Consider the following 27634-nt stretch of genomic DNA (forward strand, 5'->3'; position numbering starts at 1 on the left):
AAGTCAGATACTATTTAAATAACGCAGTTCAGAAGAAGGGCATGTTCAATGTTGCCCAAACATGCAAAATTGAGCGTTCAGATCAATCTTTTCTAACTACCCTAAATCGTATCCGACAGTATAAAACATTATTAATTTAGCCATCTTTCAAAGTGATGAATCATAGAACTAATTATTATACATATTACAGATTATGATTAAACATTTATCTTGGTCACTAAGTGTAACATCAGTCACTTTGCATAATGTTATTTGATAGACAGTCATTTGCCAATGTTCAAACTTTCTAAAAAAAATAAATTATTAGCACCCAATTGGAACATATATATCGGGTCAACCAATTAGAATGCTTCCTGCACGAATATGGGCCTAATAAGGAATTATTTTGAAATTGCTACAGTTGTTTTCTTCTAGTGTGGTGGGTGGCATTGTGCCCGTTCTAACACTATATCATCTTTCTTTACTTCTTTTCAGTTGATTTAACAAATTTTCTTTCCCAGAAAGTGGTGAAGCTGGTTTCCTGTGGCCCTGGTTCTATGTGCCATGGATTGCTACTACAGGGGGGCGCTGAGGCTGGTGTTTTTTTCGTGAAAGGATTGCCTGTGATGTATTTTCTGAGGCAGGTGCTGGGGATGAAGTGCTGTGGTGTGAGGCAACACGCACTAGCAGCGATGCGGTCAGGTTGTTTAATTTTTTTTTTAACAGGGTTCATTTTTTGCGGTTGGGGGTTTCAAACTGGTTTTAAAGGTCTTTTCACCTGCTAGCTTCCCAGGAGAAAAAGGGGAATCCGTAGCCTAGAGCATTTAGGGAAATCCTCTCTAATATCCTGTGATAATTGTGACTGTCCATGCTGGACAAGATACAGAAAGTATGCTGTTCCTAATTACGAGACAAGGGAATACTAGGAGAACCGGTTTTGCGTGGTCATGAGATGTAGGAGGACAGGGATAGCTCCTCTTGTAATTTGGGGCCCTCACACACCCGGCTGGGTGTCATGCTTCATCATAGGGCTGCTCCTCGTCAGGTCGGCGCTGCAATACCTGACGGGCTCCCTATGAGGGGCTCTTTGGCGGAGATCTTTTATTCCAAATTGCCATTTGGTGCCGTGTGGGTGAGGGGCCTAACCAGTGTAGATGAGTGAGTGGAGGTGTGTAACCTGAAGGAAGTTTAAAACAGGTTTGGAAACACCAACTAAAACAATTTCAATCAATAGGCCTTCCAATCTGATTAAAAGAGACAACGGCGCATGTCTGAGGTTATGTCTCAGGTAGCGCACTTTATTGTACCTGATAGAACATAATAAAATAAATGTACCCGTGGCAACTCTTGGTATTATCATTTTATTTAGATTTTTTTGCACTGCTCACTTCCTGGAGGGGTCCCCACTGCCTGGTTGGTAGGGTTTCTGCTGCACAAGCATCCACATTGTATAAAGGAGGACCTTGAATTCCACTGCCAACAAAGAGTAGTAACAAATGACAACAACAGTAGAGGGGGGGATTATACATTTGCACAGGACCCAGGCAACTTTTTGACAACTGTTAGACCTGTCAATCTTAGGGTGGTCTTCCCCCAAATTTTTTACCTTCACTCCTCCTGTTTTGCTGAATTTGTTTTTGTCAGCCTTAGGACTCTGTACACTTTGCCAGTGCTAACTAGTGCTAAAATTATTTAGCTCTCTCCCTTAACCATGGTAAAATTGGTTTACACCCAATTGGCACATTTAATTTACTTGCAAGTCCCTAGTAAAGTGGTACTAAATGTACCCAGGATCTGTAAATCAAATGCTACTAGTTGGTCTGCAGCACTGATTGTGCCACCCTCTGTAGGGATAAACTACAGAAGCTTCTCCCACTTCAAAGCTGGCACCAGATGTAAATATTGGACCTTCAGACCCACCTATTTGCATCACTTCTGGACCTGTGGATACTATAGAAGGACTGCCCAGCTTTGTGAAGTCTGCCCTGCTGACCGAGGACTGCTCTGCTTCCCAAGGCCTGCTTTTCTACTCAACGACTTTTCTCCTGCCTTGGACTGCTCTGCTGATGCCAGCCTGCCTGTTTGGACCCAGAACCTCCACAATCCTCAAACTGGAAGAAAATTATCCATCAAGGGATTGTGTGCGCACTCCATGATTAAACTTATGGGAGTGGGGGAAGTCCATGTGATATTTCTCAGAATATCCTCTACAACCTCGAGGGTAGCTAATTGAGGAATATTAGTGTAGAGGGCCTTGACGTCAAGAGTTAATAGGACATCAGGTAGTGGCCCTCCACGTTTGTAGCCTCAAATAGTCTCAGGACATCCCTAGTGTCCTGAAGGAAGGTGGGTGTAGCTTTTACTAGAGGTTGGAAAAAGTGATTGCAAAAGTTTGAGAGTGGCTCCAAGACAGACCCTATGCCCAACACAATTGGCCTTCCTAGTGGTGGCAGTACCCCCTTGTGAATCTAGGGTAGTCTGGCGTTGTTGTTGATAAGGAATTCTTACTCATTTTTTGAGATCCATCCTTGGTTAGGAGTAACCCTGGGCAAAGCACTACGCTACGCTCGCGTGGTTTGCGCAGTTTGAGCAACTTCGCACTACGCGAACTGCTCGTAGCACAATGCAAACATGCGTAGCGTAGTGCAACGGTCGTTTTTTACTTGCTCGCGGTCCTCAACGTCAAGTTGGCGACCGCGAGCAAGCAAAATGACATCCTTGCGAGACTTTTTCCTTGTTCGCGATCAGCAATATCAAGTTGCTGATCGCGAGCATGGAAAATAAACCTCCCGGGGAGATGAAATGAAATGAAATGAGGGCATTTGTAAAGCGCACAGCTACTTCACCCGAGGTGTCCCGGCGCTGTCCGTATACCGCTTACGAACCCTTCCTGGCTTTATCCCCAAGGTGAAGCCAGGCATCTCAGCGCTGTTGGGGCCGTTGTGGAGATTAAGCAAGCTATTGCCCAGAGTTGCAGAGTGGGACCCATGATTAGAATAGGCACCAAGGCGACAATTATCAAGTCCGAGGAAATTGAGCCCAGGACCCGCCGAGGCGGGTATTGAACCCTGGTCCCGGACCAGACCTCTGCATCAGGGTCTGCCGCTCTAACCATTGAGCCACACTTCACCACAGAGATTCTCAACGCGGGGAGGTCAGGTTTCTCATTGCGAGTGGTCGCTCATGCTCGCGACCGCTCGCGATGAGAAACTACCAATCCGCGTTGAGAAAGCTGCAGCTCGAGTAAAAATCTACTCGAGCGGCAGAAAAGAACAGCTCGCACTGTGCAAGATGCTGTTTTCAATGATTGCACAGTGCCGGATGCTTGTCCGCACTGTGCAATCATTGAAAACGACATCTTGCACAGTGCGAACATGCTACTACGCAGTTCGCATAGTGCTACGCATAGCTCGCATAGTGCGAAGTGCACTTCGTGTAGCTAAGTGTATCGCTACTTCGCGAACTACGCCCACCCCATGTTGTTAATGATTTTATTTGTGTTAAAAAACGTGCAGTAGGATCCTCCGTGAGGGGAGTGTAGTATCTGCTGTTGTGTAGTTGGCATAGACATTCAGTCCTATTGTTATCGGTAGACATTATGACAATAGCACCGCCTTTGTCTGCCTCTTTGATGGTTATGTTAACTTCATTGGCCAAGGTTCTAACAGCCTCGGTTTCCAATCTGGAAGTATTCTGGAATCCTGCATTGGTGCGTTTTTCTGCAATCTCTTTAAGGCCCAATGGTGAAGCATGACATCCTTCGGGGTGTGTAAGGGCACTTTTTGAAAAGACCTTCCTTTTCCCTCCTTCCCCTCCCTTAGGAACTGCTCTCCCTCGTGATTCAGACTGCAGCATATATGTCACACGCTTGGCGCTGTAGTTTGGGCGGGGTCTTGTGCCTCTGGCTACTTTGATGCCTCCTCTTCATGGCCTTATGTCCCTCTGCTAGCGGCTCTGTTTCCTAAGTTTCGTTGCGGTCTTTGCTACTTGCTCTGTGCTGTCATGTTTGTTTCTGGGGCCAGTTTATCTGCCGGAGGCCTGCTTTGGGCTCTTCCTTGGCTTTTGGTTGCCCTGTTGTGGCAGTGTGGGTCCGGTTTCTGGCTTGTCCCTCTTCCGGCCCTTGCTCCTTCTTGGGGCAAGTGCCTGTGTGCCCTCCGATGCGATAGTGGTGTTGCGCATAGCTGCGGGTCTGGTTATGGGACTTTGGATTCTGCCTCTGTCTTTTTTTGTGGCCTCTCTGTTCTGATTTGGGGCCCTTGTTGGCTTTGCAGTTGGGTTGGCGGTGCATTCTCTGCCCCTTTCTCCTGGTTGGGTCTTACTAATGGGGGTCTCTGGCCTTTGTGGTTTCACTGCCTTTGGGGGTGCCTTTTGGGTGCATGCCTGTGGGCCTTTCTCGCTTTCTTCTTCTTCCTGGTGCTTTGCTTGGTCTCCTGTCCTTGTGTTCCTGGCCTGGTGGTGGTTTCCTGCTGGGTTTTTGGATGGGGACTCTGGAGCCGGTGGTTTCCACTTCTCCGGTGTCTCTGGGGCTGTCATGGGGCTTTGTGTTGGCCCTTCTCCAGCTGGTGCTGGGTCTCCCTTGGGGTGGTCCCGGTTAGGCTGGTTGTCCCATTGTCCCATCGCCCTTGTATGGGCTATTGGGTATGGGACTCCTTTCTGGTGCTCAGAGGGCTTGTCTTTCCCCAGTGCTGCTTTGTCCGCCTTGGGTCGACCACCAGAATTGTGCTTTGGAGTGTCGTCTTTGGTGTGTGTTGTTTGGGGCATGGGTCTTCCCTGTTGTTCCCAGTTGGCCTTTAGGTTCCCCTGGTCTCAGTGGCTTTGGGGATTGCATTGTCCTGCTTTTGCTGGTTGCTGTTTCCTGGTCCGGTTCAGTCCTGTTCATAGTATGGTGGTGTCCACAGATTGGGATTATCCCCTGTTATTGACCTCATCCTGGTGGGGTGTTATGCTTCTCTGGGTTCTGGCCTCTGGCTCGTCCCCTGTTTTTTCCTGTTTCAGTGGGGTGTGTGTTTTGGGTGCCCGTTGGGCCGGCCTCCTTCTGTCTGCACTGGTGACTTTGTGGCATGGGGTTCTGTTGGTTGTTTGCCTCGGTCTTGACCTGTGGGCCTGTTCCTGTGCCCCTGTTATGGCTCCTTCCCCCGGCCTGGGTGCTTGGGCGGTTGTCCTGTTTCAGCACTGGTGGTTTGTACTGGACATTCTTGTCTTGCGCCTGGTCCTCCTCCAGGGTTTTGGTGGCGTTGGTAGCCTCTGTGCTTTCTGGTGGCGGGGTCAGTGTGGTTGTTGGGGGATTGCTCTTTGGTTGTTGTATCCTCCATTCCTTGTTTGGTCGATGTGGTCCTGCCCTTGTTTGGTCCTCAGGGTGTGGGCCTTGACACTGTTGGCAGCCCCTCTCCTCCTTTGTGGGCCTCCCCAGGGATGTTGTTGGTTATTCTTTTGTTGTCGCCCCTCCGTTCTTACTTGGGGCTGGCGCTTTTGGGTCTTCCCCTGTTCCCCTCAGCTCTCTTCTGGGGCTGGTTGTGTGCCTGTTTGGGTTTGTTGGTCGTTCCTTACTTGGTTTACCTGGTACGTTCTCTGTCGGTTCCACTGCAGTGTCTCAGGTTTGGCTTGTTGGTGCTAGGCATGGCAACCTTTTGAACTGGTGGGTGTTCTTGCTGGCTTTTCGTTTCCTGTGGGGTGCTTCTTCCATTCTGGTACTCCTTGTGCCGATTGATTTAGGGGTATGGTTGCTTCAGCCCCATTTTTCCTTCTGGAGTTTGGCCTTTGGTCTGGGGGTCTCTGTGGCGTGCCCCTTTTCCAGCCTTGGTTTTTTGTTTGTCCTTGCCTTATTGTGGCTGGCTCCCTTCCGCTCAGTGGTTTTTGGGGTTGGGAGGCCTGTGTGCCCTGCTTATCCATTTTCTGTGATTGTCTGCCTTCTTGGGCTTGTGGTGCCGTATGTTTCTGGGGTCTGGGTTTTCAGACCTTGGTTCTGTCCCTGTTGGTCTGTCCCTGGCTTTGCTTGGGGCGGGCCGTTTTGGGATCTTCTTTGGTCTGTGGCCTCCTCACTGTCCTTCTGTGGGTGGCTGTCTCTGGTGCGTTCTTGGCATGGGCTCCTCCTCCTCCATTATTGGTTGGGAGATGTTTCCGTTGGGTGTTGGCTGGTCTGTGGGTTGCGGCTCTGTGGACTTGCCTTTTTTTTGTTCCCTTTGGGCATCTCGTGCTTGTTCTTGGTGGTGTGTCCTCTTTGGTTGGGAGCCTTGTGGGTGGTGTGCTCCTGCCTGTGTTTTTCCTGTGGCTCTCCCGTTTGCTTCCCTTGGGATGATGCTCTCAGTGTGGTGTCCTGAGTATTGTTTGGGGGGTTGGAAGGCTGGTTTCCTGGATTTGGTGTTCTTCACAAGTTATGAATAGGACGAGGAAAGGAGGGATCTGGGTGTAATGAAGATTACCTGTAAGTAATGCGGCATTACCTATCACACAAGAAGGAAAAATGGACAAAGGAATTTGCGCCTGTACCTTTTTTCACAACTTAAACTTCTCATATAATAGTGCTTAGGATTTGCAGATGAAACGTTTACTGTAATAGTCCTCATGTGTAGAATATAACACAAAAATGAAAGCCACTTTTAGTACAAAACGTTTAATGTAAACATGTTTTTAGACTTCGAAATGACAACGTTGCGTTTAGTGGAAAGACACATCATAATAAACTAAACTGCTGGAAACATCCCCTCTGGGTGGTTATCTTGCAGCTTTAATGCGAGAGGAGGCCAATTCAGTCAATGTTAGGGCTTTAAATCAGACAATCATGTAATGTCAACATTTAGAAATTTAAGAGGTTCATTTTAAGTTTATACTTATAAAGTTAGGTTCAATTGACATACTGCATGATTTGAATAAAAGGAATCATCAGAGAAAACTTTTTTTGTGTTAAAGTCAGTGCAAGGAACTCCAGGAGGTTATAAACACATTTTTCAAGGTAAAATCACCTTGACATTGCCCACATTTTCGCAAGTGATCTTTGTCGTTGAACTCCTATTCTCACCTACACCAGTTCATTTCTACAGACACTTCACGTTGTGTTTTAACAAGCGAACCTGAATGCTGTCTAAGCAACACAATGATACAGTAAGGTGTACTTTAACCCAAGCTAGTTCTATCTAAAACACAGCCATGAAAATATTGCAAGCTACATTCAAAATTTAAATATTTGATTTACAGTAATAATGCTATCCGAGAGGTGCAGAAATTGCGAGTTGTTATTGACATTCAATGGAGTAAGGCCCTTGCCTTTACCTCTGTCCCTCTGCCTGACCTTGTCAGGAACCGACTGAACATTGTTTACAGCTTCTAACATGGTAAGGCCTATTTGGAAGCTAAACATTCACACCAAAGGTTTTAGCTATATTACAAATGCTCTGCTTTCAGTTTGTGCTATTAGGTAATACTCGAGTGAACTGTACATTAATATAATCTGCATATTTAAACGTATACACTCATGTCTAAAAGCCTACATTAAAACAAATTATACACTTTACTGAAAATGTATTATTTTCCAGTTCTCTCAGGTGCATGCCAGGATGGTTGTCCTCAGTATGCATTACCTCTTATATAAAAGCATTAATCTATTTTTGTAGGGCCTCATTACCAGTTGGTCGGGCTTTTCTGCGGACATAGTGGAGAGCTCTGGGCAGGAGGAAAATGTCTGCAGGACTGCCAGCAGCTGCGGCTGCTGCAGGTGAGAGCAGAGGGGTCGGCTGGGAGGGGGGGGGGGGGGAGTGGAAGGGGGGATTTTGAGAGACGACCACAAGGGAGAATTAAATAATGAATTTTTCCTAGTGGTCGTCTCTCGAAATCCCCACCAGCTGGCCCCACCGCTCTTCAGCTGCCGTGGCTGACTGCCAAGTGGGTGTAGAGTGATGGGGGCAGGGATGAGTGGTACACTTCCCTGTACTTGTGGAGTATTATCTGTTCCTCTAGACACCTAAGGACGTAGGTGTCAGGCAGGCAATGCATCCGCCCTATCATGCCCTCCAAGGAATCTCACAGGCAAGGTGTCTCGGGCCCAGGGACCTCTACGGTCTGGACTTTCATGACCTGATCATTCTGGGCCCAGACACACTTGGGCTTTTTCATCCAGGGTTATTGCTCTGGGTGTAATACCACAGCTCATGAGGCCCTAAGGGCCCGATTGTGATGCAGGTTAGAAAACTTCCAAATCAAATCGGTTTGGAAATGGTGTCCGACCCACTCGGATCAGGAGAGTCCGACCGACGGAGTACGATGCATCCGGATGCTTCCCTATACGATTTGGTTGGACTCCCATTGACTTCAATGGGGGCATTTGTTCCTAACCGCATCATAATTGGGCCCTCGTTTGGGAAGACACGTTCCGGATCCGATTTGGAAGGAGGAAATGCTGTTAGGAGGCCTTCCTAACCGCATCAGAATCTGGGCCTAGGTGGGAATGCTTTCCTAACCACATCAGAATCAGGCCCTTAATGTGTATGTTTTCTGGATGTATATAACCTGCAGAACCATGAATAATTTAAAGCCTGGAAAGAAAGACACACAAACACACACACACAGACTTAAACTCTCTCTAACTCTCTCTCTCTCTCTCGTTCTCGCTTTCACTTTTTGATCTGTTCTTCGCGCTCTGCTTCGATAATTGACAGACATAAGCAGATGATGGACGGAGTGTTGAAACTTTTTAGACACCCACCCACAGTCACAGATCTGGGTTGAATCCATCACTTTGCCACCCCAGTTCATACCCAGTCATATGCAAATCAGTCATATGCAAATCAGTCTTGACCCTGTTACTCTAGGGAACAATTCAGCCCGAACTGCCAAGCCAGGTCTTCCCTGGACCGGAAACCAGCTTCCTTGGACTGGTTTCAACAGTGGCATAGCTGGAGGGGGGGAGAGGGGGCAGTGCATCCCTGGCAGCACAAGTTTTGGGGGTGGTGGGCTACCACTGCTCTTAACTGCCGTCTCAGGGCACACCCCACTCCTCAAAGCATTTGCCGCAGGGCAGCAAACGGAGAAAACTAACCAGCATTCGCCCTCCCCCTTCGCCCCCTCTGATCTTCACTTCAGCAAATGCAAGGGCAGCCACGGGCCGCCAGAGGGCTAGCTACGCCACTGGGTTTCAGGGTAAAACCATTCATCAGCCAGGCTAGCTTGAATCCAGTGGCAAAGTGAGCAAGGGACTTCTTTGATGGCTTGAATACACACTGCAGCAGACCTCTCATAAGGCTTTCTGGGTTTAAGTCAAGTTCTTCAATATTAAGCAACTTGTCAAATTTAAATACAGGATCAGTTTTAATTGCCAATGTAGGTGGCATCAAACCACAACGCGTTCTACCTGTGCCTTGAATGAAATTTGATGAGCCATAACGAGTTTTAATGTCACCATAAAAAGCATAGCAAAAAACACAGTTGATGGACAGAATGTAGAACAATGTCATACATTCACCCCAGTACAAGGATCTGGGCCTAAATCCATAGTTTTTTTGCACTCCACACCACCCTCGGTTAGACACTGGCTATATGCAAATCAGATCTGACCCTGTGCCCCATGGGAACAGTCCAGTCCGAACTACCAAGCCATGTCTTTCCCAGACCGGAATCAAGCATCCAAGGACCGGTTTCTGGCTATCAGCCTTCATCAGCCTGGATAGCTTGACTCCAGTGGTGTGGAGAGCCTGGGACTCACGTCTGAGCATACCCAGCCCACTCGGGGTGAAAATTGCAAAAAACACAGTTGATGGACAGAATGTAGAACAATGTCATACATTCACCCCAGTACAAGGATCTGGGTCTAAATCCATCGTTTTTTTGCACTCCACACCACCCTGGGTTAGACACTGGCTATATGCAAATCAGATCTGACCCTGTGCCCCATGGGAACAGTCCAGTCCGAACTACCAAGCCATGTCTTTCCCAGACCGGAATCAAGCATCCAAGGACCGGTTTCTGGCTATCAGCCTTCATCAGCCTGGATAGCTTGACTCCAGTGCTGTGGAGAGCCTGGGACTCACGGGGTGAATGTATGACATTGTTCTACATTCTGTCCATCAACTGTGTTTTTTGCAATTTTCACCCCGAGTGGGCTGGGTATGCTCAGACGTGAGTCCCAGGCTCTCCACACCACTGGAGTCAAGCTATCCAGGCTGATGAAGGCTGATAGCCAGAAACCGGTCCTTGGATGCTTGATTCCGGTCTGGGAAAGACATGGCTTGGTAGTTCGGACTGGACTGTACCCATGAGGCACAGGGTCAGAGCTGATTTGCAAATAGCCAGTGTCTAACCCAGGGACGTGTGGAGTGCAAAAAAACGATGGATTTAGGCCCAGATCCTTGTACTCGGGTGAATGTATGACATTGTTCTACATTCTGTCCATCAACTGTGTTTTTTGCAATTTTCACCCCGAGGGGGCTGGGTATGCTCAGACGTGAGTCCCAGGCTCTCCACACCACTGGAGTCAAGCTATCCAGGCTGATGAAGGCTGATAGCCAGAAACCGGTCCTTGGATGCTTGATTCCGGTCTGGGAAAGACACGGCTTGGTAGCTCGGACTGGACTGTTCCCATGAGGCACAGGGTCAGAGCTGATTTGCATATAGCCAGTGTCTAACCCAGGGTCGTGTGGAGTGCAAAAAAACGATGGATTTAGGCCCAGATCCTTGTACTGGGGTGAATGTATGACATTGTTCTACATTCTGTCCATCAACTGTGTTTTTTGCAACCATAAAAAGCATAAGCAATGCTATCTTTTGGCTGCAAAGTCTGACCCTGAATTGTTCCTAGAAATTATGCAACCAACAAATCTATTTGAACATGTAAAAATATTTATATCAGCAAATGCCTAAAACATTTTTGGGGAATAATGCCATTCTATTCGAAGGATGCTTCTCGGTTAATTCTGGTAGTATGTCTGCATTTCAAAATTAATGGGATTTTATCTCAAGTGACTACCTTTATTTGAACAACTTATTTCTGCAGACAACGATATTTATTAAATGTTCTTTTATTTTCAGTTGACAATGCCAACGTTTCCAGTTGTTGTTAAGATTGGACATGCTCATGGTGGCATGGGAAAGGTAAGTGATATTTGCATTATCTCATCTTTTCTCATGATCTATTGTTGTTTGGGGATTGCCTACAACAGGAAGAGACATGGAGCTAAAAGATAACTTGAAGTAAGTGCTGGAAAGAGTGGGGAAGGCAGTTTTCATAGCTAACCATGCATGGCCAGTTCAAGTCCTTTGAATTGCATTATCTGTGTCCCTCAGTTACATGGGGCACTGGTTTCCTTAGAGGCATTTCTCTTATACATACTGGAACTCCTCATACCGTTTGTACATTGGTAATACCTTCATGCAGAGCCAGATGATTGTTTGCTTTCATGCCCAACAATTTCCCTGGTTTTTATACAGAGCAACAAACATGCCTTCATTAAAAACCGTGTCCACTCCTCTTTATTTAAGCCAGTGTCATGGAATGAAGTTAGCGTACAAGTTAGCATTACCACACGCACAGTGCTTAGGATGTAAATCAGCCCGGGGTACCTTTTATCACATGATATGGGAATGCCTGTTATACAGCACTACTGGCACAACATTTGCACTATACTCTCAAAAGTGGTGGGCAACCCAGTGGAACCTGACCCAAAACTACTCCTATTGGGGTTGATGCATGGGGGGGGGGGTATCTCACACAAGACTTTAAATGGCAACTGTGGGGCTGGGCTTTCTTATTGCTGAGAGTGACATAGCATGGTGCTGGAGATCAGAATTGGCACCGCTGATATCTGAATGGATACATGGGATGGATTGCTGCGCGGTAGCAGAACAATTATAAAATCCCATGGCTTCCAGGAGAAACGCTGCAAGGTCTAGGGAGATTGGATTGTTTATCATGAGAAGTTTCATGTATAGGAATGATGTATAAGTAGCAATTAAATGCCTGGGCTACTCCCCGAGGAATGTGATAGGTGGGCGTTGCGTAGCTGTGTTCAATTACACGATTGATCTATATCATGAATTCTTAAAGCCTAATTAAAAACAGTTGTAAAAAAAAGTTATTATTACCCCGTCCAGGTACTGCTTTGTTGCTTCCTGTTATATTGTTTAATTGTGAGTTCTAAGAAGTAGAGGTCTCTTCACACTTTGTGCTTGATAATTCACTGCACCATTAAAAAGCATTGACAAAGCCAATTTGTCTGTCTTCGGGGTAGTGCATGCAGACCTGTCCCCATACATACAGATTTACATTGGCAACACTATAGGCAAACATGAGGGTAGATGTAACATACATCTAGAAATGAGTGCAGAAAAGGCAACACGCAGGGAACACAAACAAAACATAACAGTGCAAATGAACACATACGGACACAATGATATAATGCATGTGCATTCAGAGGTAAAGCCTAAACAAGCGCAAAAAAGAAAATGGCACAGCAACCCTACTATGGGAATGGCACTTGGCCTTTATTATCATACAGTATGTTTATAAAGGTAGAAACGCATAGACTGAAAATTCTAATGTTCAGTTCATATACAAGCAATCATATTGTAAACATCTCTAGACCGAGCATTATGGTATGCAGTTAGTGTAGGTATCATACGCCTTTTACATTTTTTATCACTTCAGATCTTTCAATCAATCAATCAGGGTTAGTAAAGCGCCGCTACTCAGCCATGAGGGTCTCATGGCGCTGTGTGTTTGTGGTGGGGCGCAGTGGATCAGACTAAGGGGCCAATTACGATGCCGGTCAGAAAAGGCTCCAAACGGCATTTGGATTCTCCTAAACCGTTTCAGAACCTATGACTCCGACCGACTCAGAAAACTCTCCGACCGACTGATTATAATAGAAGTTAACCATTCAGGTTGTCCGAATCAGTCCTGATTGGCACTCGGAGTCCCGGAGTTTGTCGGAGTTGATTCTTACTGCTCTACGGACACCGTTTCTGACTGAGTGATTATGATGTCAGAGTCTGACAGTCCCTCCGAGTTGACATGCCCATCACGAAAAGGCTGTTGGAAGCTGACTCTAGGGGCGGGTTGAAGGCCCACCATTCCTCCTGAGGCCTCCCATTGGGGTCTGTGAGTTACCCGAGAGACTCCCCTTTAAAACCATGCACAGTGTGGCAGGCACCATGGGGTGCCTGCAACAGGGTACAAGGTTTTCTGCAACCACCCATTTTTCCAATGGGAGCCTGTGTTCTCGTTCTGAACACAGGCTCCCATTGACATCAATGGAAGTCCTACCGTACAGTGTTGAGAAGCATTGTAATCGGTCGGTCGGACTCGCCGAACCCGAGTCGGTCGGAACCGATTCCAAAACAGAGTCGTTCGGAAGAGTTTTGGGCCTACATCGTAATCGGACCCTGCTGAGTTCATCCAAACAACCAGGTCTTGAGGGCCTTCCTGAATTACATCAGCAAGGGTGATTTCCTGAGGTAGATGAACAGGGTGTTCCATGTGTTGGAGGCAAGGTAGGTGACGGACATTCCTCCGGTTCTGGTCTTGCAGATTTGTGGGATGGTACCCAGAGAAAGTTGGGTGGAGCAGAGGTGTCTCTTGGAATGTGAGGCAGTGATTCAGATATTCAGGTCCGGTGTAGTGAAGGGCCTTGTATGCATGGGTGAGGGGTTTGAAGGTTATTCTTCTGTCAACTAGGAGCCAGTGGAGGTCACAGAGGTGTTGAATGATGTGACTGCGACAGAGAATGTTGAGGATTAATCTTGTTACGGCATTCAGGGCATTCTGGAGTCTTCGGAGGACTTTCTAGGTGACGCCGGTGTAGAGTGCGTTGCTGTAGTCGAGTCTGCTGCTAATGAGGGCATGGGTTACTGTCTTCCTTAATTCGGTGGGGATCCATCTGAAAGTCTTTAGAAGCAGGTGGAGTGTTTTGAAGCAGTTGACCAAAATTTGAGTGATATACCCCGATTCTTAGAAAAGGGACGGGTCTATAAATCATAAAGCAAAAAATCCCTTTCCACAAGACTAAACTAAGGGTAGAAACCCAATACTGTAGAGCATACCCTAGTATGGATCATGTGCTATAGATACTTTAACCCCTTGGCTGCGGGGCCGATTCCCCCCGCTGTGCTGGGGGGAGAGGGGGCGCGCACAGCACCCAGGTGCTCATGACGAGCTCAGCTCGTCATGAGCACATTCGTCATGACCACACCCGTTCGTTAGAACGCCGAGCACAGGAGGGAAATTAGCCCCGCACCTGAGCGTTCTAACGGTCATGACGAGCTCAGCTCGTCATGAGCATGGGAGGGGTTAAACAAGAAGACCATGGGGCCCATTAGGATGGCGGGCGGATCGCCCCCGCTGGGCCAGTGGTAGCCACCGTCAGCCCGGCAGGGCGATCTGCCCGTCATCCGTCGATGATTCACCCCCGCCACATTAGGATGGCTGGGGGGTCCACGGCAGACGGGAAAACCATCTGCCGCTTTTCTGCCGGTCGACACGTCGACCGGTCAGAAAACTACTACAATATGGTGGCGGTGTCTCTAAGACACCGCCATCCATATTATGATGAGGGCGGAGATGAGCCTTTGGAAAGGCATGGAGTCTTTGCTGTTTGGGACCCGTAGTGGGCCCTCAGAATGTTAGGGGGTAGGAAGTGCACATGGGGGGTACCTATGGCGCCGCCCTGCATTGGCATGAACAAGGTGGCAGGCACCTCGCGGTACCTGTCACGTGCATTCCCAGCATTGTGGCGGGCGGTGCTGTGAGCGCCACCCGCCAAAATGCTGGAAATGGGAGATGCCACCGCCACGGTGGCGGTGGCATCCTAATTACAGGTGTGGGACCGCCGTACCCCTGGCGGACGCTCCCGCTTTCCGTTACGGTGAGTCCGCCCGCAATCGTAATGGACCCCCTAGTTACCACAATTCTTAAATCAAAAGCATTTCCATATAGAGAGAAAATTTCAAGTTATAAAAAAACAAATAATTAAAACATATAGTAGAATATGAATTGTTCATTTTAAAAATGTCAATATGAAACAGAGACCAATTGGTCATCAGTTTTTACAAATATAGAATATAAAAAACAATCTAATCCCAATAAATTCTATTCATTAATGGATTAAAATCAAAGAAGACAAAATACAAATTCAAATTAAAAAATATACACAAATATATCAAAAGAAACTTTTTACGAAAAAATATTGATGCAGCATTTCGGTGAACATTTTACTATCTCTTCACCTTTTTCAGGGCAAAAGTTTTCAGTTTTATCTAAATATATATCTCAGAGACCCAAAGAAAGCTGAAGCGGAGGCTCCCAGGATAAGGATTTCTGTCTTGTCCGAGTTCAGATTCAGGCAGCTGTCCTTCATCCAGGCGGTGAAGGCTTTCATTCCTTCGTAGAAGTTGTTCCTGGCGACAGTGGGTTCTTTGATGAGGGAGAGGATCAGCTGGGTGTTGGCGTAGGAGACAATGTTGAGCCCATGGTTCCTGATCATGGCTGTGAGGGGGGCCATGAAGACATTGAAGAGGGTGGGGCTGAGGGAGGATCCCTGGGCTACTCTGCACTGATCTCTGTCGCTTTTGAGAGGTACGGTAGGAGTCTATTCCATTGTGTTCTGCCAGTGAGGAAGGAGTGGATCCAGTTGAGGGGCTTGTCTCGGATACTAGCATCATGGAGTCTTGTGGCTAGGGTGCGGTGGGAGACGGTGTTGAAGCCCGCTGAAGGGTCCAGTAGGACGAGGGCCTCAGGTTCTCCCTGGTCGATGAGGGAGTGGATGTTGTCAATAGCAGCAAGGAGGGTGGTCTCAGTGCTATGATTGCTTCGAAATTCAGATTGGGAGAAGTCCAGGACATGGTTGGTTTCGATAAAGTTGACGAGCTAGGCGTTGTAGGCTTTTTCGATGACTTTAGCTGGGAAGGTGAGCAGGGAGATGGGCCTGAAGTTCCTGAGATCCGTCTGGTCCACAGAGGGTTTCTTCAGAAGGGAGTTGATCTCAGCATGTTTCCAGTTGCCGAGGAAGGTGGCGGTCTCGAGGGAGCAATTCATGGTTTGGCATAGCGTGGGTACGATGGCAGCTCCGTGGAAGATGAGGTGCGGGCAGGGGTCTGTAGGTGTTCCAGAGTAGATGCTTTTCATGGTATTCATGGCGTCGTCCGTAGTGAGTTGGGACCAGCTGTGCAGAGTCGGTCGGGGGGGCGGCGGCAGTTGTGGTGGTTGCTGGCATGGTGGGTTGGGCCTGGGTGTCGAAGTTGTTTAAGATAGTCTTGATCTTGTGATAGAAGAATAAGCTGAGTCTGTTGCTAAGGTCTTGAGGGGGTTTTCAGTCAAAATATAAGTTGGAAATGTTGACTTACACAAATATATAGTTGTAAATATTGTGACACAAATATCTAGTTTAAAATATTGTGACACAAAAATTTTGACAGCAAGAATATCGTGGTCAAAAATATTGAATTTAAGGTAACAAATATTGATTTTAAAAAAATGTCAGAATTGTTTGCAAAAATATAGTTTAAAATATCGATTTTTTAATTAGTGTTTTGTATTTTAGTATATATTTTAAATGTATGTGATGTATTTTTATATTTTTTAATATATGTGTTAAATGTTTAGTAGTTATTAATTTTATTTTAATTAAAATTTTCATTTTTTAGTTTTGTAGTGGGTTGGGGTGTATAGGGGAATAGTGTGGGAAGTAATTTAATTATAATAAATGTATGAATATTTTTTATTTATTAATATTTATTTAATTGAGATTTTATAATGTTAATTCTGGTTTAATTTTGAGGTAAATTGTATGGGGTTTGAAGGGGTGTAATTTGGGAAGTAATTTTTAATTAATTAATTATAATTAATTAATTAATAATACTTATGGTAATTGTGTAATTAATTTTAGGTGTTGGTTGTGGAGCGTGTAGGGGTAAAGGGTGGGAAGTAATTTATTTTTAATTAAGTAATATTTATAATTAATTTTGTTAATTGTTTATATTTTTGAGAGTGTGGGTTTTGGGTTTATAGGGGTAAAGGGTGGGAGGTTATTTATTTTTAATTAGTCAATAATTAGTTGTTAATTAGTTGATAATCAATTAGGCTAATTGTTTAATTATTTTTTTCTGTGTGGGGATATAGGTGTAAAGGGTGGGAAGTTAATTCATTTTTATGTGTTTTAATTCTTTTTTATTAATAGTATTTGTTTAATTGATAATTATGTTAATTATACAAATATACATTTTTTAGATGTGGGTTGTGAGTTGTGTGGTGTTATAGGGTAGTAAAAAATAAACTAAATTTCGGTACTAATTATTGTTTTTGGTAAAAACATTCTAAATTAAAATATTTATTTATTTGAAAATGATTTCCTATTTTATTTAATATAATCTTTGTAGGTCTTTCTGATATGTGTTTAACATTATTATATGTGGAAAAAATAATACATATTGATATTTTTTGAACGTTTTTTAAAAGTGTTTTTATTTTGTTGATGATGTTTGTTTTTAATTTTCAACTTATTGGAGTGGGAATAGTGCATTTTACCCTCTGCAATCCAACACTTTCCCTATTGATACACTGACTGGAGTGGGAATAGTAAATTGTATCTCTCCGCTATCCGACACTTTCCCTACTGTTGCACTCACTGGAGTGGGAATAGTAATTTTTACCCCTGGGCTATCCAACACTTTCCCTACTGTTGCACTGACTGGAGTGGGAATATTATATTTGATCCCTCTGCTCTTTAACAGTTTACTTGGTGTTGTGTTTGCTGGAATGGTTGCAGTAAATATTTTCTATATGTAATTTATCTCTTTTACTACTGTTGCATTTATTGGAAGGAGGTTTGTAAGATGTATTTGTATCCAGTATTAATATTTATGTGCTGTGCTAAATGGGAGTGGTAAATTGTTTATATATTTACTTTAATAGTCTGCTTGGTTTTGTTTAAATTGTATTGGGAATACTATGTGCATTAAATGTTATAGGTAATTTTGTATTGTTATAATTTATATTATTATGTTTTATTTATTTTAAATTATAATATTTTTAACTATTAATATTTGTTAATATGAAAATTATTTTTACTAAGTTTAAAGATTTTTAAATAGTTTAATATTTTTATTTAATTAGAATATTTTTGTATAGATTTTCTGTTATTGGTATATGTATATTTATTTGTTATATTTTTTCATACTTTTAAAATTATAAAATATATTAAAATGATTAGTTTAGTAATTGTTTTAAAATATATATTTATATATATATATATATATATATATATATATATATAAATATATATATATATATATATATATATATATATATATATATATATAAAAATTAATATATGTATGTTTAACTTTTTTTAATTAAGTTTTATATGGGTTAAAATGTATATGAATTCTACATTGTTTAATTAATTTTCATATTTAACATATTTAAAATGTATTATTTTATTTTAAATATATATATATATAAGATATTTTGGGCAACTATATTTATGATATTGATATTCTTATCCCCAATATTTTTGGACTTACCCTTATAAATATAGGATGTCGATATTTTTTAGATCGATATTTATAACTCAATAGTGTGGTATGGGGATATTGTAGGTGTCGATATTCTGTCAGCGAACTGTCTTGGGAGGGGGGACGTCGGTGGCCTCTCTGTTGGGTTTGATGAACTCTTTGATTATGCTGAAGAGTTCTTTGTTATTGTGTGCATTGTTGGTGATTCTGACTTGGAGGGCCTTCTTCCTTGTGCTTTTGATGAGGTGGTGGTGTGCAGTGGTGGCTGCTTTGATGGCCGCATGGGCTTCCAGGATTATGTTATTCCTCCATGTTTTCTTGAGCCATCTACAGGTGTGTCTGGACTCTTGAAGTACAGGGGTAAACCAGGTTGCTTTCTTGATATATTGTTTGCCAGTGGCTTTCTTGAGGGGGGCAAGGGTGTCTGCGCATTTTGCAATCTATTGGTGGAGGTTGCGTGCTGTGGTGTTGATGTCTGAGGATATAGGTGGTGATGTGTCATAGAGGAAGGTGGTGAGTTGAACTTCTGTGATTCTGTTCCAGCTTCTGCGGAGTAAACGGTGGGCATGCTGTTGTGCGGCGGTGAGTTTGTTGAAGTGAAATGGATGCAGTTCTGGTCAGTCCATTGGAGATCGTGGTGTGGCTGTAGGAGATACTGTTTCCTGCGACAAAGACAGGGCCGAGTTTCTAACTTATTATGAAATTGAGTTTGGAAAAAATATTGTGCGAAATTTCGGAACGCTCAAAAAGTTTGTGATGCAAAAATATTGTGGTACAGAATATCGTTGTCAAGAATATCGTTTTTTTTGGCATGTCATATTTTTTTGTGCAAGCCTTTTTATTGAAGATAATTGAAAGAGTGTATACAAACAGTGCAATAATCAGCATGCATTGGACATCCAACTTTAGCAAACGGCAACATCATCATAACAATCAAGGCAACTGGAGTATAGGCCAGTGTAGACCGTAAACAAAGCTGCATAAAACTCAATGCGAGGATTGCCTCTAGGCTTTGGATCAGCTAAGCAGTAGGATATTAAAGCAAACAGAAGTGTGACAGGGTTCACACAAGTAGTGAATAGGAAAAACCCTGAGGAAAGAGAAGGAAAAACAGAACACAAAAAAATCTAATTTAGTTCGAGGGTACAGCAATATGGATCACGTTTGTTCAAAAGGAAGGATATGGTAGAGGGGATATCTCGAGTGTGTGCTTTAGAGATTGTATATAGGAATCCGGGTAATGAAAATTTATGGCACTACAGGGGAGAGCCAGTCCCCAGTCTATGGGATGGGGTCTCCGGATCCAGGGGAGGTGTGTTCACATAGTTGAAGAGCTCTGAGCAGGGGTGATCTAAAAAGGAATGTTCCAGTCTGGAGATATAAGCTATTCGGGGCCGCAAGATGCGGGCAAATTTGTTCTTAGTGTGTGTTACCCTGTGAGATAGAAGCTCCATGGCCACGACATGCCAAAGACGCATAAACCTCTGGACGATCAGTGGCGCAGTAGGCTTCTTCCAGTGGAGAGCAAGTCCTTGTTTAGTCTTGCCTAACATTCGAACTATAAGACGCTAGTCAGAATGCATAATGGCTGTCAGTATTAGAGTGCGAATACCAAGTATGAAGGTGTTATATGAGTTTGAGAGAGGAAAGCCTATGGTTCCTTTAATGTAGTTCAGGATCTCTTTTCAATATAGGGGAAGGTGGGGGAAGGACCACCAGATGTGGACGAAGTCACTGGTTGCTTATTGGCAATGCCAGCAGTGAGGAGAGGAAGTGGGAAGCATTCTCTGTAGTCGTGTTAGGGTGTAGAACCATCTAGTCATTAATTTGTAGGCTGTTTCATGCTGGGAGATGCGCCTGTGTATCTTGGGGATGTCACACCAAAGTTGCTCCATTTGTTCCCTTGAGATACCTTCTGTGGAGTCAGCCTGCCAATAAACCTGGTACTTGTGTGGATGTACAGGGGAGGAGTGTGGTAATACCTGGTAGGTGCGTGAGATCAGGCCTCTTGTCTCATCAAAAGATCTGAGCAGCATTTCAAAGGGGTTCAGCTGTCATGTCACCCCTTGTGCATTGGGGAGTTGAAGCAGCCAGTGCCGCAATTAATAGTACTACAGGCAGACAGTATCAGGGAGTTGAACGTCCTCTTTCCATTGATCAAAAGTCTTGAACAAAACCCCCTATAAAAAGGTCCCAAAATGTGCGACATTCTTCCTCCCTCCAAGCAGGGAAAGAACAAGGTTGTAAGGCTGGGGAAAGTCCAGGTTACGGGCCTGTGGTATATTCAGAGAGGAGAAGTGACGACACCCTGTTTAATTTCTATTTTGTCCCAGATATCAAGGACAGACCTAGTAGGGGTAGCGATTTAAGCACTGCAAGGTCTAAGATGTCTTGAAAGCCAGGTCAAATCCCAGAGAGGTTGACACGCCACTGCATGGTCCAGATGGAACCAGTGTTTTTTGCTCTTGCGAACAACCCATATCGAGACATAGAGTAAGTGTGCCACCCAGTAGTATTCCAAAAGATTGGGGCTTGCCAAATCCCAGGTCCCTGGGGAGCATAAGGATCGTGTTCGAGAACCTTGGCCACTTTCCACCCCGGATGGTTTGGAGATCATTCTCATTCGAGGTCCAAAAAATTGGCTACCCGACCTTGCGTAAGTTCTGGCTTGCCTCAGATGTCCTTTCAGGAGTATGTCATGAGCCAAACCTGTAGGCAGGCCCTGCAGCACTGGTGGACCACCAACAAGAGATCGTTCTCCAAACAGTCAGGTGGTCACCAGAGGTATCACCAGCTTCCTGGGCCTCGGTCTGTCACCGTAGGCCCTCAAGAGTATGGCGATTTCTCTACACTTTGCAGAACCCTGCCTTGGATGGCCACCCTCTGGTTTGCAGCCAACCAACTCGTGTACATATCCCAGGGCAGCAATGTCTTTCCCAGCAGGTTCCATGGCATCGCCCTCAGGCTCAACCTCCTCCTGGACCGTGACAGTCTCAGTGGCAGGTTTTCCATTCTCTCTGCCCTATGTCTTTCTGGCAGGTACCTGGGATTTTTTTTCAGGCTCCAGGTCCTTTTGACTTCGGTCTCAGTCTGCCATGGACCGTGTGGTCAGGCAAACCCACTCAAGCAACCCTAACATCTCTAGGTGGGACTGGAGCTCCACCTCTTTCCTGACAGTGTGCTCCAGGTCATTACCACTTATTTCTAAAGGAGCAAGTGGTCCCTAACAGTGAATACACACTAAACAATGAACATAGAAAATAAATAAATAATCAGAAATAGAAAAATACAGGTGTGTATTCAATCATATAACACAAGGAGACATAATATAAGTGGGAAACAACAAAGAAATCAAAAAACATTTTTTACAGCTCAGACAGTTTCTTAGGGACTGCAAAAGTAATTAACAAATTATGTCACAACTTATTTTGAAGTACCAATGCAATCTTTTTAAAGAAAAAGACATTCACTATAGTCAAGGTACTATGTGTCGACAACGTTTTGATCCCCTTTATAATATGTGGATCATCATCAGGACTTAATTGTATATGCCTGAGACAAAAAACTCCTGTTCGAAAGAAAGAGGGAAATAAGGAGAAAGATATGGGGTTATGTAAAAAGGAAAGGGGAAAAGAGGGGAAAAAGGGAAATAAATTAGTAATGATAAAAACCATAATGGAATGCGATCACCTCTCATTCCAAGCACCTACGTGTATTGTGACGTGCATCATACTGTAGACACAGTGTCGCAAGGAACATGAAGAGAAACCATGCTATGAAAAATGGGATGAGAAACCATTCAATTGAGGGATGTGTCTGAACCTAAATTATTTAAACCAAGTATAGGAGTGAAATAGAAAAATGATTGACCTAACATCCCCAATCGGGGTGATGACAAACTAAGAGGGAGGGCCATCGAACAATCCTCGAAAAGTTCAGGAAGGGAAGAGAGTGTCATAATAGGGTGGGCAAGTAGCTGGAAAATTAGTCATGAATGAATGCGGACTGATACGAACCTGATTCTACAATGAGGCAGTCACGGCACTTAACCATGGGGCATAGAGAATGAATTAGCAGTAGTCTGTGAATCCAAACAGAAGTTGGGGCAATAGAACATGAGCATACAACCATGCATAGGTGAAGGAATGAAGAGTGAGATGTGAGGCGACGCTTACCAAACTTAAGGGAATTAGTCTGCAACTGCCAAAGTGGGCTGTGGACTCCAACCCAGCCGCATTATAGAGGCTCCCCAAGTAAGTGGGATGATCCCTTTGATAATTATTGTGAAACATGCATCAATGTGGAAATTAGTTGTGAGCATGGCAGATGTATAGTGGTGCAAGACCATAGTAGTGAAATAGACACCTACTGTGTAACAGCAGTGAGGAAAGGCCACTCTCCGACTGCCACCTCTCACCAAAAATCAGGCTACTGCGTTGAAAGCAAGTCAATGATTATGAAAAATGGTGCACATGTGTGCAAGTGACTGGGATCGGAGGGAACGTGGCTGCCATCTTACCATTGGTAGATGGTATCAGAAGGTGGGGCAGTATATTTGGGAAAGGAGATCGTTTACAGAGGCAGAATTCTAAATGATCTACAAAAGACTGGTTATATACATTTTAATTCCAAAGGATTCATTATCATATCAACTTTCGTAGAGTTCACTGTCGTATACAGGAGCAGGAGAGAACCACAAGATATAATAGGACCCTGGAGCTAATTAAAGCATATAATGTTTTTCAATTATTGGACACTGAGTGAGCAATAACGGAGTGAGCCAGAAACCCTCTGTAGGGTCGTTACTATGTGTACAATTCATATATCTTTTCACTGGTAACCCAATGGAATACATTGATACTTATTAGATCTGAAATATTGCAGGCAAATTGATAACTAAGGCATTCTGCAATTAAGCCACTCAAATAGAGTTGTGGGACAGATTATGCTAAGAATTGACCATGAGATGTGTAGAGCACATTTACTTATATGTTCTAAACTGCAGGATATCTGTATGTCCCTTTGCTAGAGTACACCATTTTTATTTGGGCTCATGTGCTCCAATTGCAGAATCCACATGTCCACTCACTAGTGTAATTTTCCAACACCACAATATCATCAAGATAATACATCTTTTTCATGTTTATTTGCTTCCTACTCTAACAATTTTTCATGTTTTCCTCTTTCTTTGCTGCTCTGATGGGGACAGGTGAAGGTGGAGAACCACTATGATTTTCAAGACATAGTCAGCGTGGTGGCCTTGACCCAGACCTACGCTACCACGGAGCCGTTCATAGACTCAAAGTACGACATCAGGATCCAAAAGATAGGCAGTAACTACAAGGCCTACATGTGAGTACACCACACCTGCCAATGTGGTCCTGTCTGCTGTTATGGAAATTAGTCAATGGCCTGTATCCTAAAGACTGCTTACCAACAAACAATCATCTTCTGCGTGTGTATTTATAATCGTAGCTTCTGCCGTCTGATGTTGTTTCTCTGCTGCTTCCTATTTTCTGCTTCGGTGAATCATTGTAGAATCATCACTTATATTAGGCCCTCATGGGTGCCAAGAGCAAAGCTGTGGGCCCACAATTCATTTCTGCTTTTTCACTTGACTTTAGTCACATTGAAAAGGGAGAAGGATCACTTGTGCTGAGACCACTAGGTATGAGAGAGGTGTAAGAAGAGATGAGAAAAGTAATAATATTAAGAAATTCTTCAAGGCTAATTTCAATCTCCTTTTATACACCTAATTACATAACATGAGCACACAAAAAACAAATACCTTGTAAGAATCCGACGCTTTTGCAATTTTCGTGCAGTTTATTAGTATGAAATGGACCTAGTGACACCATCTGCAGTATTTTTTTAGGTTTCTTGTTACCCAATTGGGTATCTGAGCGCCTTATATGAGCACAAATTCATACTGTATACATTGCAATACATGAAATAACCGCTGATTGTTTAAATTGAGGTGCCCATTCATGTGTTTAAATTGAGGCGCCCATTCGTGTGTTCCTTGTTAGCACAGTGCATGTCCCATTGCAAAAAAAGGTGTGGGCGAATTGCTCTTCATGGAGATCTCGAATTGCTGACACATTTGATGATTTTGTACAATTTTTGATTTGCTTGTATATTTAATGAAATATACGTGTATTTCTTTTGCAAAGCACTACATGCAATAGCAAGCTTGGGAGGCCAGAAGGGTTGAAAAACTTCCCATCTTGCACCTTATAGACATATGTGTTGTATTCTATGTAGCTAAATGTGAGAAGTTGGCCTGGTGTATGATGTTCACTTTTCTAGTGAGCACCTTGCACCAGTCCAAACAACCCTTATGGTGATTGGTTGTAAGTCAACCTTATAGACCAGCTATCCTAGGGGTAGCATGGACAAAAGCAGTCTTAGGCTAAACTCAAGAGGGCATGTGAAGCATGCTGTTTTACCATATGCACTCCTTTCAATACCAAATGAAAGGACACCACACAAGTTATATATTATAAAATATATGTATTTATTACTAGAATAATCCTCTGTACTCTTTATGAGGGCAGAAGCACAAGCGTTAAACAAAGAACTTCATATAACATACAAAAGTTGCACAAATATGGATAGGCCCTGGTGGCCCCTAAACCCATACACTAAAATAGTGGTATAAGAACCACGTCACGAACAATGGTAAGGCCTAGGGCCTTGAGAATCGCTGGGGCTACACTGGACTAACTGAGGTTAGGACGCGGGAGGCCCACAGGATGCGGATGCAGTGTCTAAATGCACACGCGTGCACCAATAGAAGTCAATGGTGCGTAAAAGTTAGAAAGTTGCAGATTTGGAAGTCTTCCGACTGGACTAGAACTTAACCACTTTAAACTAGGACACCAGGGATGTAAATCTCTACAGGAGCACCGTGATACTCGCGTTACCCCACCCACAGGAAGCGGGTGCATAAGTGTCAAAGTGTGTTGGGTTTCGTCGTGGAGTTCTATGGAGCCTTGGAGAAAAGATGCTGCAGCCGACCAGGAGAGAAGAGTCTGGTTGGATCCAAGGGTGGATTGAAGATGTAGAGTACCTGAAAGCAGAGGGGACAAAGTCTGGGTCACTAGCCAGTGACCAGGAAGGAACCAGGCGATGTCGGGCGCAATCAGGTGGTTGGTGTGAAGCTTGACTCCGCTGCCACGTGGACCAGGAGGTATCGACGATGACCAGGAGCTGGGCACGGACTGTCCCATAAAGGCTCTCGCTGTCGGCGGTATCGGCTTCCGGATTGGAGTCAACAGGCCTTGGCAAATGCAACCCACGCAGGAATCAAAGATGGCTTCTGGAACAGACCAGCAAGGTCTGATGGGCTGCTATTTTTCAGGGGAGCAAGAGCCAGTCTGGAGCAATCAGACCAGCATTGTAAATTTGAAGGTTCATTGTCACAGAGGCCACTAGCTAATGTGCAAGTGACTGGACAGATGCGTCAAGCTGGAAAATGCAAAAGGGCCCCACGCAGCACTCGGTGAGTCTGGAGAGGTGATATTCATTGCAATTGATGCTCGGGGCTGGGGCTTCTTAATCCCCAATGCACAGCTTCGAGGGTGCCTCGGGAACTGCACGGAAAGCAATTTGATGGTTTTCCAAGATGGCCGGTCCCACGTCTCACGTCGCATCCATGGGTCACAGCTTTGCTGTTGCTGTGGATCGGGCTGTTGGATGTCTGGTTTTTGTTGATCTCTGTTGCTCGAGCTCTGGCGGGAGCAGCAACAAAGCAAACTGTTGTGTGCTTGATGGTGCCTGCTTGCACAGGGTGGTCACTCCTTGAGCACAAGGGAGGTTCTTCAGTCTTCTACGTTGAGTAGGATGTCGAAGGGTCCAGAGTTATGTATCAAAGTTTCAGTCAGGATTATCTAAAGTCTTGGGACACAGCTCCTACCTTTATTCCAAATCAAGGGGCTGGATTACCTGCTAGGTCCCTCCTATGGGTGGGACCCAGGAATGGGGTGGTTACCCCCCTTTCCCTTTGTCCAGTTTCGCGCCAGAGATGGGGCTGGAGTGCCCCAGCACCGGTTTGAACCGGGCTATGCATGGGACACCTTGTGTGCCCCAGGCAGTGTCTAGTTTCATTCAGCCCTCCCTGCCCCAAGCCACTATCTCCTGTCTGGGGTGGTGCTAGCACCTCCCTGTGACAGGAAACCTTTTGTCCAGGCCTCCCCTGCCGGAGTTTCGGTCAGCAGCAGGAGGCCAGACTTGTGTCTGTGGCAGCAGCATCCATTTTGTGATGCTGAGGCTCTGGTTGATTTTAACCGTGTTTAAGGAAAGTAATATGTCTTCTCCCTCTAGAAGGGTGGAATGCTACCCCCGTCGCCAGAACTGGCGAGGGGGTAGTATTCCAAAGCGTATGACATCTTACACGACATGTTTTGATAAAGCCAAGCCAAAGTTAGCAATAACCGCGAGGATTATAATGCATTTAAGAGTATATGGTATGGCAATATCATAGAACAGCTATAAGGACATGGTTCCGAAAGCTGCAGACAGGCTCAGCTCATGCTAGAGCACCATCTCACATAAAACCAAGCACTCTGCCTCCAGGATTGTTAAGGCCTGCCATAGGAGTGACTTATAGGTGCATATGTGTCTATATGTAAAGGTAGATATAGGAATACTATATCTAAGCAAGGGGTGATTACACCACCTTGCCCCAGCTGAGGGATCAGCCAGTTGTGATCAAATTGGAAGGCCAGCCAGGGGTGGCAAAAGATATGCTGCAGCCCCTGGTAGTCCTTGGATGCACCTATGCCCTGGGTGCCTATGGCACACTATACAGGGGCTGATAAGGTGACCCAATTACCAATTGGAGATGTACCTAGAGTACATGGAGTCCATTTTACAGTGAGAGCAGATAGCCTGGGGCCCAGATTAGCAGGATCCCAGGCCAACTAAGTCGAAAACCAGCTAAACACAAGGCAAAAAATCTGGGGTAACCATAGTCAGATATCCATCCTCCTACACTAAAGCATAAGGCAATCTACAGATAAGTTACAAACACTGCAATGAGAGAAGGCGCCTTCACTGTATTGTGCTTGACTAATCAGCATTTTGAAACGCACTCAGGCGCGTGTCATTCGATTGCTAAACTGCTGATTTTTTGTAATGACGAGGACAAGCAAAGAATTCGATA

At 44.6% G+C, this 27634-nt stretch overlaps 1 protein-coding gene across 1 annotated transcript in view; it reads left to right on the top strand.

Annotated features, from left to right (window-relative positions):
- The window catches only part of SYN2 (synapsin II), a 1086516-nt gene that overhangs the window by 753862 nt on the left and 305020 nt on the right, over positions 1 to 27634 (top strand). Inside the window, exons 6-7 of the mRNA XM_078661415.1 lie at positions 10993 to 11055; positions 23678 to 23820. Coding sequence (XP_078517541.1) covers positions 10993 to 11055; positions 23678 to 23820 — 206 coding nt within the window. The remainder of the gene's footprint in view (positions 1 to 10992; positions 11056 to 23677; positions 23821 to 27634) is intronic.

This window comes from Lissotriton helveticus, chromosome 9, assembly GCF_964261635.1.
Source record: "Lissotriton helveticus chromosome 9, aLisHel1.1, whole genome shotgun sequence".
Classification (NCBI taxonomy): Eukaryota; Metazoa; Chordata; class Amphibia; order Caudata; family Salamandridae; genus Lissotriton; species Lissotriton helveticus.